Here is a 13001-nt window from a genome sequence, read left to right on the forward strand (position 1 = left end):
GAGTGACAAACTGCGACAGTACCTGTTGTCTAGAGAGATTGCCACTAGTAGGACGACCAGTTATAACCCCCGGGAGAATGGCCAGGTAGAGAGAAAAAAAAAATCACAGCTTGGAAAGATGTTCTCCTGGCTCTTAAATCCAAGGTTCTGGCAGTGTCCCATTGGCAGGAAGACCTGCCGGGAACACTCCATGCCATCCGATCTCTGCTACGCACCACTACCAACGCAACCCCACACGAACACATTTTCCTTCCCCGGGAATTCGACGACCAGAACAGCACTGCCACCCTGGCTCTCATCCCGTTCTGCTATAGAAACCTGTGATGAGTCATAAGTCCAACCCATTGGTCGAAGAGGTGCAACTCCTGCACGCCAACCCTCAGTATGCCTATGTATGTACCAGGACGGCCATGAGGACATGGTCCCCATCTGGGACTTAGCATGTGCCAGTGACCCCTGCCCACTCCCCACCCCCTTCAACCCAGGTCCTACCTGCACCCATACCACCCCCTTCAGGGACTCGGTGCATGTCAGCAACCCACTCCACCCCCCAAGCCATAAACCCCGGACCCTGCTCCAGCTGTTCCGACCACCACAACTGGCCCCACATACAACCAAGCCCCACTTCTGATGGAGACAGCCCTCCCTCCCCAGCCTCAGGACACACAACCAGCAGTAGGGCCGACATTTATACCACCGACGGAATTGTGCCAGTCACAGCGGCAAAAGAGACCACCCGACCGGCTGAGCCTCCAGGACTTTTAACCCGGCAAGGTTTTTGTTTTAAAAGATGTGGTGATACGAATATGTGACAGACAGCTAGCCCGTCCACCACTGGTAACTCACTCCCTAATAACTCCTGCCCTTCTGGAATAAAGGTCAACCTCCCCTTCCCTGTCCTCAGTCGAGCACTTGGAATCAGGCCAGCTACATCTAAAGTATAATAAAGCCTATCGTTCCTCTCTCTATGGCTTTGAAGTTATTGATAGAGCCTATCACATGTTAAGTAATCCCTAATGCCATCGATGCTCTGTGATTAGTAAAGGATCATTTAAATTGTATGTGAGTGGGAAAAAAAGATTGAGAATCACTGCTCTCGACCCAATTGCTACAGAAATATTTTGCTTGAGATAAATTGTCATTTCCTTTGGAGTTATGAAACCATGCGCAAAGCGAATCAGTTAGGTATGATTAAAACAGTGGTTTTCAAATTTTGTCTTTTCATTCACATACCACCTTACCCAATCCCTTACAAATCTCAGAGCACCGATGGCATAAGGATTACTTAAGGTGGAATGTGAGAGGAAAGAAAAAGTTTGAAAATGGCTGGCGTAGTGGTGAGTGCAATCCTGTTACAGCGCTTGGTGGTTCGAATCCCGCACTGTCTTTAAGGATTTTGTACATTCTTTCCGTGTCTGTGTGTGTTTTCCCCGGGGACTCTAGTTTCCTCCCATTGTTCAAAACATCCCAGGGGTGAGCTTGTGCTGAAAGGGCCTGCTACTGTGCTATATGTCCAAATTAAAAAAAGATCTAAAAAACCCTCAGGATTTGATTTGCCTGATTATGATAGAGAAAATGACCTAAGTCTCCGTTCCCTGTAAAGGCTAAAGTACATTGCTCACTTATGATGGTTTTTCCATGTTATGGCATCCTGTGAATATGACTGTGACAACGACAGATCCCAAGGCAGAACTGATCTCTTGAAAGAAACGTCAGATATGTCATTGAGTTTGCCTCTGCAGCACCCAAGGTCAATGAATTGTTGAAGTGAAGGCTGCTTGCAGCCTTTGCCAATTAATTCCTTCTTCTGTGCAGATAAATGTTAACTGAAGAATTTATCTAAAATGCCAGGTGCATTTTATCCCAATTGTCAGTTGGTGAGATATACCCTATACTGAATTCGCCAAGAGCTTTTGCTAATAACCATATAACCACTTACAGCACAGAACAGGCCAGTTCGGCCCTACTAGTCCATGCCGTAGCAAATCCCCACTCTCCTAGTCCCACTGACCAGCACCCGGTCCATACCCCTCTAGTCCCCTCCTATCCATGTAACGATCCAGTCTTTCCTTAAATGTAACCAATGATCCCGCCTCGACCACGTCTGCCGGAAGCTCATTCCACATCCCCACCACCCTCTGCGTAAAGAAATTTCCCCTCATGTTACCCTTATAATTTTCCCCCTTCAGTCTTAAACCATGTCCTCTAGTTTGAATCTCCCCCTTTCTTAATTGAAAAAACCTATCCACATTTACTCTGTCTGTCCCTTTTAAAATCTTAAACACCTCTATCAAGTCTCCTCTCAATCTTCTACGCTCCAGAGAAAAAAGCCCCAGTCTGCACAACCTTTCCCTGTAACTCAGACCCTGAAATCCTGTCAACATTCTCGTGAACCTTCTCTGCACTCTCTCTATTTTGTTTATATCCTTCCTATAATTCGGTGACCAAAACTGCACACAGTTCTCCAAATTTGGCCTCACCAATGCCTTGTAGAATTTCATCATAACCTCCTTACTCTTGAAGTCAATACTCCGATTTATGAAGGCCAACATTCCAAATGCCTTCTTCACCACACCAAACATGCTGCTTCACCTCCAAGTCAAAATTATCGATGGATTTTAAATACAAGTTGGTGATGAAGTTATGATTGTTTTTGCTGAAGAACAGAAATGACACCTTTTTCTTTATTTGGCACAGGAAACCAAGATTGATTGCGTCAGGGTGGCTACAAAAGGTATGTTTTGGCTGTACCCTTTTTTTCACTTCACTGTGAGGACACTCCGTTCATTCCAGGCTAAAGAGATGTTCAAAGTATGTGCCAGCATGTAAAATTCTAGACAGCCAGGATTCTGACGCAATTATTTGCTTTTGAATTGAATGCGTTATTTCTTTAAAATTTCATTATGTTTTGATACTGCATTGTTAACGTGAATCAAAGTTGATAGCTTTCTCTTTTTTTCAACTTGTTAAGGCATCTATTAATGCTTCAGCAAATATTCTATGTGAAATTGTTAATTATTTTAAATTACCATTGGATGTCTGAAAGTGATTCTAAAAATTAATACAGTAGCAGTTGCTCTTTGTATAATAGCCCCACTTCAATCAATTTTCATGTACACTCTGACATCAGTAATCCAACAAAGTTTAATACTTTTCTTGGCTTCTATTCCATTGTTCTTATCTGTCAATTTATGTGATTTTATTAACTCTCAAATGTCCACTTTTAACTTAAAAGATCTGCATTTCATAATCCTGAAATATATTGCTAGTTGAATCCTGCAATTTGTCTGATGAAACTTAATTCTTAGTTCCAACGTTTTGCTAACCATCTTGGGTTTTCAGATGATCATTGTTAGCCTTTAGGTTGAGTGGGTATAACTGGAAGACAGCATAATTACCAGACAAGGCTGAACTTCAATAGAGTGGTAACATTCTCTAAATGAATGTTATTGTTTATTTGCCTTCCTTCCTACTGACTCAAACTGCAAGTTAAACTTTTTGGAGTCCTGCACTGGAAAATCCAAGTCCCTTTGGACCTCCGCTTTCCAAATTATTTCCCCATTTATTCCTTCTGCCAAAGTGCATGACCTTGCACTTCCCTATCAGCCATTTCTTTGTCCATCCTCCCAACCTGTTCAAATCCATCTTCCACGCAACCTGATACTGAATTTCCATAATGAACAGATGGGGATTATTTTCAGGCTTCAGTTTTATTTGAAGATCCACAGACTGAAAAGCACTTTGTACTATTAGATCCTGTTTTATCTGATGACTGGGAGAATCCCAGGCAGGTATTGAGGCCCTTCACATCCAAGGTGCTCCATCACTCAACAGTAATTTGGGGGAACCACAGAGAAAATGGTGCCCTCATGCAAGTACACCCTTGCAAATATTCTAGGGAGGGAAGGGTTGAAATGCATACACTTTTATATTAATTTCTAAATAGGGCTAGAGATCTAAAGGACTGCTTGAATTACATAAGACAAAATGAAAGTAGTCATTTAAAAATTTGGTGTGAATTTATGTTAAAAGTAGGTGGCTTGATGTGGTACCTTAAATCTGGATTGACTGCTGTATCCTTGATATGTCAGTGAGTTTGCATGGTGTCATTTCAAAGCTCCCAGCTCTTTGCACAATGCAATCAATCCTGATAGATCAATTAGCAAATCTGTCGAGCTCTGGTGTGGTCCATGAAATGCAGGACACGATTTCACATTGGAAAACATCTTTTTTCTCAAAGTTGAATGAACTCAGATGGAAAAAGAAATTTGATTTCTTGTTCAGCCTTGTTCAAATTCACACAGTGGTATGTTTTAAATCTCAAGGTACTGAGAGAGCAGCTCGATGGTGTGAAATGTCTGTGTGTCTCAGGCCAGGAAATCAATCCTTCAGGACATAATTAAGAGGAATCTGTTCACTACACTTGGCCACTCAGCTGCTGTTCACTAAAACTTACCTCTTGAACTGCCATTCATAGAGGAAAACTAAAGGCAAATGAGTTAAGGCATCCATCTGGCTGTGGACTGGGACCTCTTGTAGGAGGGGAAATTGGGAAAAATAGACCAATTATTTTTCACCAGACTATAAAATAAGGTACTTTATTGATTGAAGAGGTGTAATGCCCACATTCACCTGTGTTAGGGCCAGACTTTACTGGGCAGGATGCCTTGCACTTCGCAAGGTTAGACTACATCATGTAGCCTGTAACTCAAGAATGCATTGGCCTGTTAAATGACAAATGCTCAAACTAATGGAGGGAAACATCCTTCCAGTCTTAATGTGCTGAGAAGGGTCAGTGCTGAACAGCACAAGGAAACAAATCACTTTGTGAAGGAAGAGAGAAATTTGAGATTTGAACCACTCTTGTTTGGTTTTTAATTGAAGAACAGATGAAAGGATAATTTTCCAGTGAGGCATCACAAGAAAGGAGAATTCAGAGAAGAACTGTATTTAAATGAAAATAACCAATAACACGGGACAACAACATTTTTCAAAAGGTTTGTTTCCTGAAAAAATAATCGGGGCTTATGATAGACAACTTCAAGCCGTAAACAAAAGTTAATTTCAGATTTGCTGTACCACATAGGAAGCTGGAGAAATATTAAATCAACTTTTATTAAATTTAGCATGTTTAATTGCATAATAATGCTAACACATTGTGCTAATTCAACTGACCTAAAAAAAATTGCCACTGATGTTCATCTGTACTCAGCATCTGATGCCTCTCATGTTAGTGTCCAACAATAGTTGGCCAGCATTGATGGATTCCAGTTGCTCTGATACCACTTTTCCATGATGCCAATGTCCTGGTGAAACTTTTCACCCTGTTCGTCACTGATGGCGCCAAGGTCAGCTGGGACGAAGTCCAAGTGCGAATGCAGGAAATGAATTTTCAATGACATGTTGCGCTTCATACTACAAAGTATGCTTGAAGTAGACATAAAATATGACAGGAAATCACAAAAATGGTATGAAGTTGGAACATTTTAAGGTGATTTCCGCGATTGGCAGCCAAAATCTATAAAATTCAGCCAAAAGTGTTTAAGAAGCAAAATCTTCAATGTCCAATCACATTGTTTTGTCTTGTAATTACGTAAAGGTGATGTAAATTGAGGAATTATTCCTTTTGCCTTGAATGTGATGCAATTCCTTCTGGGTTGATAAATTTAAACGAGTTTAAATGTATATAAAAAAGGGTTATCAACAAAATAAGTTGCATTGCATTGTCAGCAATCCTTGCTTTCTTTGAGACCAAAGTGCGGTAACATGTATGTAGGAGTATGGTTGCTGAGTGATTCTTGTTACGAGTCTAGCTTCAGTCTGGCTTTTTTTCTCATGCATGCTGACCTGGAAATCTTCCTTTGCCTTTAGCTGCGATAATTGTGACTCAGCTTACCACACCATACATTCGCATCGCCCCTGCTGCAGGCGACAACCAACTAACAGGTCAGAGGTTCAACTACACACCAGTCATAGCACCTTTCCTTTTTGCCTCTTCGTCACCCACTCTCTCCCTTCAGTTTTTGAGGTTTAATTTTTTTTTTCTCTTCTTCTGTTACCTTCCACACGGCTGGCTCATTCTGTTCTCACTCCTCACATTCACCCCAACCTTCAGAGTTTGGAACTAACTCACACACTTAGGGTATCTCTCCACTGCATGCTCTCATTCTGCATTTTGTCTGTGAATGACCTATTAGGCCTAATGTGCATAGATGTATGACTACCCTGGCCTTATACTAAATCGCGACTGGACGGAGAAATACTACAGTTGGAGAGAAATCATTCTTTAGTTGTCAACCCAAATGCATGTGCGTGAAATGACCCCAGTTGCACTGCTTTGCACATCCAGTTCCGTTGAAGGTAATGAACGTGCAAATGTGAGTGAACTTTTGCCCATTACTTGGTTGCATGCTTAACACAGGTGATTGGAGATGTATTTCTCCGCTAATGTTATCTTTGCTTGTACATATTTCCTTGAAAAGATGATTAAGTTGGCCTACTGGACAGTCAATCGCAGGACAATTTGAATACTTTGGGTGCAAATAGGTCAATAATTTTGGAAATCACACTGTGTACATGTCCCCATGAGTCTGGTTTTATGCTGATTGAATTAACCAGAGTTGAGGGGTGGGTCTTCGATGAAACAGACTCTTCAGATTCCTCAGTGAGCAACTATTTTCCATTTTGAGACCTTCACAGAGTAGACCCTTCAAATGTGGACATACCACAGACCCTTTGCTCTAAATGGCCTCACTATTCGGGATAAGGGTTTCACGTGCAACCCAATGAACAGTGGTAAGCACTTAGATGATACCATATACTTTTATTTTATTCTTCTAAGAAGCCCAATCTGGCATCTATAATTTTATCAAGTAGATTTTTTTGGCCAACTTAAAATGGAGTTTAGAAATTGTAAGTGCAATTTAATTTTGGAAGTGGTCAAAACTTTTTTGGTCAAAAATCTGTATTGCACCTGCTACTGAATTTTTCTCACGTGCATTATTCTCGATCTTAAACCCAAGCAAATGTCAGCTGTAGCTCAATGGTAGCAAATTGTCTCTAATTCAGAAGATGGTGGGTTCAAGTCACATTCCAAAGGTTTGACCACATGTCCAGTCAGGTATTGTCTTTGGAGGCCTGTCTTCCAGATGAGCAGTTGAATGAGGACTTTGTCTGCCCTCTCTCGTGGAAGGAAAATATCCCACTGCATTGCCATGAAGTGCAAGGGAGCTATCCCAGATAGCCTTGCCAATATTTAACTCTCAATCACAATCATTTTAAACTGATTGTTACATCGGAGTTTGCGGGATCTTGCTATGCCAAGATTTGGCTGTTGTATTACCTACATGGCAGCAACCATGCTTCAGAATGACTTAATTGGGCTGCGTATATCCTGTGGCTGTGGAAGATGGGAAGTTTTATTTTTGTTAAGAGTTTAACTGGGGTATACTGGAGAGTATCATGGGATTGGTATTTTAACACCTTTATATATTTACATTTCTTGCCAAATTTCACATGAACAATCTGCTCTGGTAATTGTCTCCCTGGAATGGACTGTCCTGCAAGCCCTTAATCTGTTGATCGTTCACCCAAAAGTGGTGATGTAATAATAAAAAGTATAAACAAAAAATTACTTTTGATTAGCAAGCATGGTTTTCTCCTCTTTCCAAGTCATTTGTGCCTAGATTAAGGTGGAAACTTTCTGTTCAAATCTTACAATGAATGAGCACTCAGAGAACTGGGAATGATTAGAAGGTAGCCAAGTGCCAGTTCGACCATGGTTGGTGGCAAAGTCTGAAGCACTAATGGGCTTATAAAATATTCTGGGTGAACCTATGTGGTTCAGAGTTTACAAAAACCAAAATGGGCAAGAAGTTACTTTAGTAACACCAGAACCTACAAGTAAATCAGGTCTATATAAAACAAATTATAAATGATGTGTAGAATATGTAAAATAAAATTGTATTTAAGAACTTTTAATGCTTCTCCTTTGCCAAATTACTGTATATGTAACAATTGGTGTGGGGACCTTCAGTTTCTTGAAAGACATCACTATTTTATCTGTGTTTGATAGAAGTGGTATTTCATCTGAACATGAACTCATCTGAGCAGCATTTTTGTCAATGGTTAATTTCTCAATATCTGCCTTGAAGAGCTGGGTGAAGCCAGAGCTACTTTATATTTTAATATTGTGTTCCTCTGTAGGCACAGTTTTAGAGGGTCAGGTTTATCTATCTCACGGGAACCTGATGTAAACTGAAACAGACTTTCATACCTTCTGCAACACAAATCAAATGAATTTTAATGCTCTCTCATGTCATCTAAGATTTATTGCTTCTCTTTTTGCTTCTATTTGTTGAGATAAATTTGTCATTTCAACCATGGTTATCCAAGCTATGATTGCTGCATAGTAATGTAAAAATATTAAGAGCCTACATATTGTGCAGAGTTTAAGAATGTTCTATGACAGTTTACTCAAACAAACGACTGGCAATATTTCTTTACTGTCCCTACAATATCAGAATAGATTGACACTCAAAGTAGCTTATTCTCAATATATTGTTTAAGAAAATTAACAGGGAAAGAGAGATTCTTTCACTTTTGAGCCAATTTCTTGTTGACTTGAAGCAATAAGCAAAATATAATTACTTCAATTGGCATGGTTCGAGTTTGCCAGTCTGTCAGCTCTTCCACGTGGAGGAAACAAAATTCATCCATTGATTTGAGATTTTTAAGTTGTCACACATGGCTCTTCAAGAAACAATTTCTTTCAAGAGATCTACTATTTTTGCCATGGCTTCACATTCACAGACAGTGGGGGATTTAACTTCCTACGTACTTGAATAGCCACATTGGTCAGGTCCTGTTCAGATCCATTGTAAGAGTAAAACATGAAAGTTTGCAAGCACCATGATTGAAGTAAAAACACAATGCTGGAGAAACTCAGCAGGTCACATGGTGCACTTTATACAGCTAAGATAAAGATACATAACCACGTTTCGGGCTTGAGCCCTTCATCAAGGTATGAGCCAGAAGTATGAGCCTCAACGCCTCTACAGCACCAGAGAATGGGTTTGAATCCTGCGGTGTCTTTGAGGAGTTTTTACATTCTCCCCGTGTCGGTGTGGTTCTTCCATTGGGGCTCCGGTTTCCTCCCACTGTTTGAAATGTACTAGGGGTGTAGGTTAATTGGGCGGCACGGTCTCATGGGTCAAAATGGCCTGTAACTGTGCTGTATGTCTAAATTTGATTTAATTTAAATTTTATCCAGGGAAATCCATTGTTTCTGCATGCTCCTATCCCACTAATCTAGTGTCATCTTACCTTGACTCCATTTTCATCCCGCCCACCCGCATTCAGTCCCTCCATACCTACATCCAGGATACCTCACAGCACTCAATCTCTTCAATAACTTCCAATTCCCTGAACTTATCCCAACTTCACTATCAAACCCACAGACAAGAGTGGTGCAGTTGTGACCTGGCACACTGACTGATACCAGATGACAGCTCTCAGACACCTCCTCTTACTTGCTTCTTAACAGAACCCCACAAAAGAACATCAAGCCACTGACTACGTATCATCACTTCTGATCCTCTCCTCCCACGATCTCCAACATTATTTCCCATCCCTGCACTGGCTGGTTCTACCTCCTAACAAAGATACTCCTGCCACACCAAACTAATATCATCTTACTTCCTCCAGGTCCAATCCCTCACATGCCCATCTTTTCAATAGTGTCCAATTCCCTGAATTTGACCATCTCTTTTTCACTATGAAAGGCTGATGTATTGATGAAGGGCTTAAGCCCGAAACATTGGTTATGTATCTATCTTTGTTGGATAAAGAACTCAGTTTGACTTGCTCAATTTCTCCAGCATTATGTTTTTATAACAGATCCACTGTAACTTTGCTTCTTTCTATCTCTAATTAACGGAAATTTACAATCGTTTCTCCCTCTATAACTGGGCCTCTCCATTTGAGGATGGTTTCATTCTTGGGTCTCAATGCCCTTCATTATTCCCTTTGTGCTCAGAATCGGTTCCCATTTAAATGATCTCGTTTTGATAAAATCCTACATATGAAGGTAAAATGTTTGTAGAGTTTGATTGAAGTTTACTGAGGGATAGGATATAATGCAGCAATGGGAAATAATGATCAGAATCAAACGATGTAGCAAAATAAATGATAAAATAATAATGGTAATAATCTATCTAAAACTGAGGTGGTGTAGAGGTTAGTGCAAAGCTGTTACAGGGCCAGCGAATCCCACGCTCTCTGTAAGGGGTTTGTACGTTCTCCCCATGTCTGCGTGGGTTTTCCCCGAGGGCTCCAGTTTCCTCCCACCCTTCAAAAATATACCAGGGATGTGGGTTAATTGGGTGTAAACTGGGCGGCACAGACTCGTGGGCCGAAATGGCCTGTTACCATGCTATATGTCTAAATGTAAAAATGTAATTAATTTAAATTTAAATAACTTTAATCTTGCAGTATTTTAATTTATTGAGCAAAAAGGGAAAATCAAATCTTCAGGTAATTGGTAAAATAATTTTTCCACAAAGTGAGTTGTTTAAAAGTGGGTTGGTAATAGATTTCATAATAATCAATAAAAAGGAACTGGTTGTAGAGCGTGTCGAAAGAACCAAAGACTTGTTGATCCAAGTCAATTATTTTATTAACTAAAAGAGTGGAGCATATCACAAGTAGGTCGACCAGTCCAGAATGACCTGGTCTGGCTAGGAGAAATCCTTTAAGACCTACCAGTAGGTGGGGCTACGCTCTCAGCCAATCACACCCCTCCTACACGACCATCACATTGGTGATAGAATCTGTACTATAACACTGGTCAAATGCCCGATGCCTGAATTCATAGTGCAATGTGGGGAAAAAGCATGATTATGGAACAAATGCGAAACATCTGGTTAAATACTAGCAGACGCACAATGAATTGAGTTGAAAAGGGATGTGTGCGAAGGTTGGGGTGGTAGTGCCATTTTTGCCTTATTGTACCAGGATTGGAGACCAATGCAGAAAAGAAGTAGGTGGGGATGGAGAAGGAGCACATGAAATTCAGTACTTGGGGAAAAAATTCTGTGTGTTGCCCACGCACCCCCCCCCTCCCACCCCTCACTTTCCTCCTGTCATTTTGAGGAGAGAAAGGGCATTTCAGCGGATGTTATTTTGGCATTCCTTCACACTCTACAGTAAACTGTACAAGTAATAGATGATAAAGAAAGCTCCCTGCGCCAAGCTGCTCCATGCTAGTTATCTCGTTCTGGCAGATTTTAAATGTTTCTGCCATGACTCAAATCATTCGGCGGTTGCCTGGGTTATGAATAAATAGCTTGAATGCAGCTGTTTGCAAAAAAAATTACGCAGCAACAATTTGGGTTTCTAAAAGGTGGAAAGGAATATGTTGTCAAAAGGAAACAATAGAGATGGAATGCATGCCAAATAAGCTTATCTCCCTCTTTTAACCAGTAGAATAGCGTGGAAAAAAAATGGCTCCTTTTTAATAGACTATATTTGAGGGTTAAGTCCCAGCCAATCAACAGTTGATAGATTTTTTTCTTTCCTCATTCAAGTATATTCAGGTATAGAAATGGCAATCAATGTGGAACTGTTGAAGGTTAACTGCTGTTTGCAGGTTGATAGCAGTGTTATGAGGGAAAAAAAACATTGAAATGGCCAGACTAAATATGCTTTCTCACGGCACCATATTTCCCAATGGAATTCAACTCAGAGAAAGATCTATTAACGAAAATATGTTTTTTTGTTTGAAATCCAGCAATTCTGTTTATGTTTTTAAAGGTCAATGCACAAACATTGATTTCGACACACATGCGAAAATTTGAAATGTATGACTTAGCGTGGCTGCCAAAGTGCCACATGGTTTTTTTTTAATCATGTGACTCTATTAATGTGGTCAAGGAAATTTCAAGGCCAGAATATATTTATCCTGAAATGTATCGAGACTTCAATTTTACAGGTGAAAGTGGAGATAAATGTGGGCACCTTGTTTCTTTAATCCTCCTCCTGTGTGAATTCACTGCCTTTCAGGAAGTGTGACTCGCAAACCGAGTGCAGACGAGCCGGAGAAACAATCAGACCACACGGTGAAGATCGCCGGGGTTATTGCTGGAATTCTTCTGTTTGTCATCATTTTTCTCGGCATTGTGTTGACCATGAAAAAGAGGTAGGTGAGGCAAAAGAGAGAGAGGGAACAATGCAACCATAACAAGATGAGTTCATTTGTGCTGTTCTGACACTGAAGTACGTCCCTAGAAGCCCCCTTCTACATTGGGAGTAAGTTAAGTGATTAGTAATCACCAATATTAATGATGGGAAATAAATATGTACATCTCCAAGGGCAAATCGGTTGGTATTTCACAGCAAAAAAAAACAATCAAAGATGATATCGCCCAAATGTTGTTAAAAATAGTGGAACTGCATGCAATAAGAAATAACGACTTCTTCAAGTGTGCATTTGTTGATATATGTACATGCACATGTTACATATAAATTGTTTGTGGATTACAAACTACATGGTTTCAATCACTGCAAAAACAGCATAATTTTGAATGCCCCCAAAGTGCAATCTGTAACTGCCAACCGTTGCAGTCACTACCACAAAACAGCCCCAAGCCATGCTGATTCACAATATTGATCCCGTGCTCAAATAAAACAGACAAGTATACTGACAATAACCGCAGTGCGAGTATAAGACAGCTTTAATAAACTAATATGTACACTAAGAAGTCTTGTCTCTCTGCAAGACAAATTTGGAAGGCTGGACTGTAGCTCTGGACTACTTTATAGACAAGGTCACGGGGATGACCCCTGGTGACCTAGTGATGTAATTACATATCGCCACAACAAGAAGAGCAGAAACTGGACTCTAGAACAAACAGTTGGCCCTCTTATGGGATTTAACTGCTTTTTAACCACTCCACTTACCTGTGTGAATGCAACAAACATGGGATGGGTGGGGGTGGGGGGAG

At 40.5% G+C, this 13001-nt stretch overlaps 1 protein-coding gene across 10 annotated transcripts in view; it reads left to right on the forward strand.

Annotated features, from left to right (window-relative positions):
• The window catches only part of LOC138755773 (receptor-type tyrosine-protein phosphatase mu-like), a 1095616-nt gene that overhangs the window by 785959 nt on the left and 296656 nt on the right, over positions 1-13001 (forward strand). For 7 of the 10 annotated variants that reach the window (XM_069922352.1, XM_069922354.1, XM_069922355.1 and 4 more), the window contains exons 13-15: positions 2698-2734; positions 5872-5946; positions 12061-12196. In XM_069922352.1, the coding sequence (XP_069778453.1) occupies positions 2698-2734; positions 5872-5946; positions 12061-12196 (248 nt within the window). The remainder of the gene's footprint in view (positions 1-2697; positions 2735-5871; positions 5947-12060; positions 12197-13001) is intronic. The other 3 variants (XM_069922359.1, XM_069922360.1, XM_069922361.1) reach the window with 1 other exon arrangement.

Source organism: Narcine bancroftii, chromosome 2, assembly GCF_036971445.1.
Source record: "Narcine bancroftii isolate sNarBan1 chromosome 2, sNarBan1.hap1, whole genome shotgun sequence".
NCBI lineage: Eukaryota > Metazoa > Chordata > Chondrichthyes > Torpediniformes > Narcinidae > Narcine > Narcine bancroftii.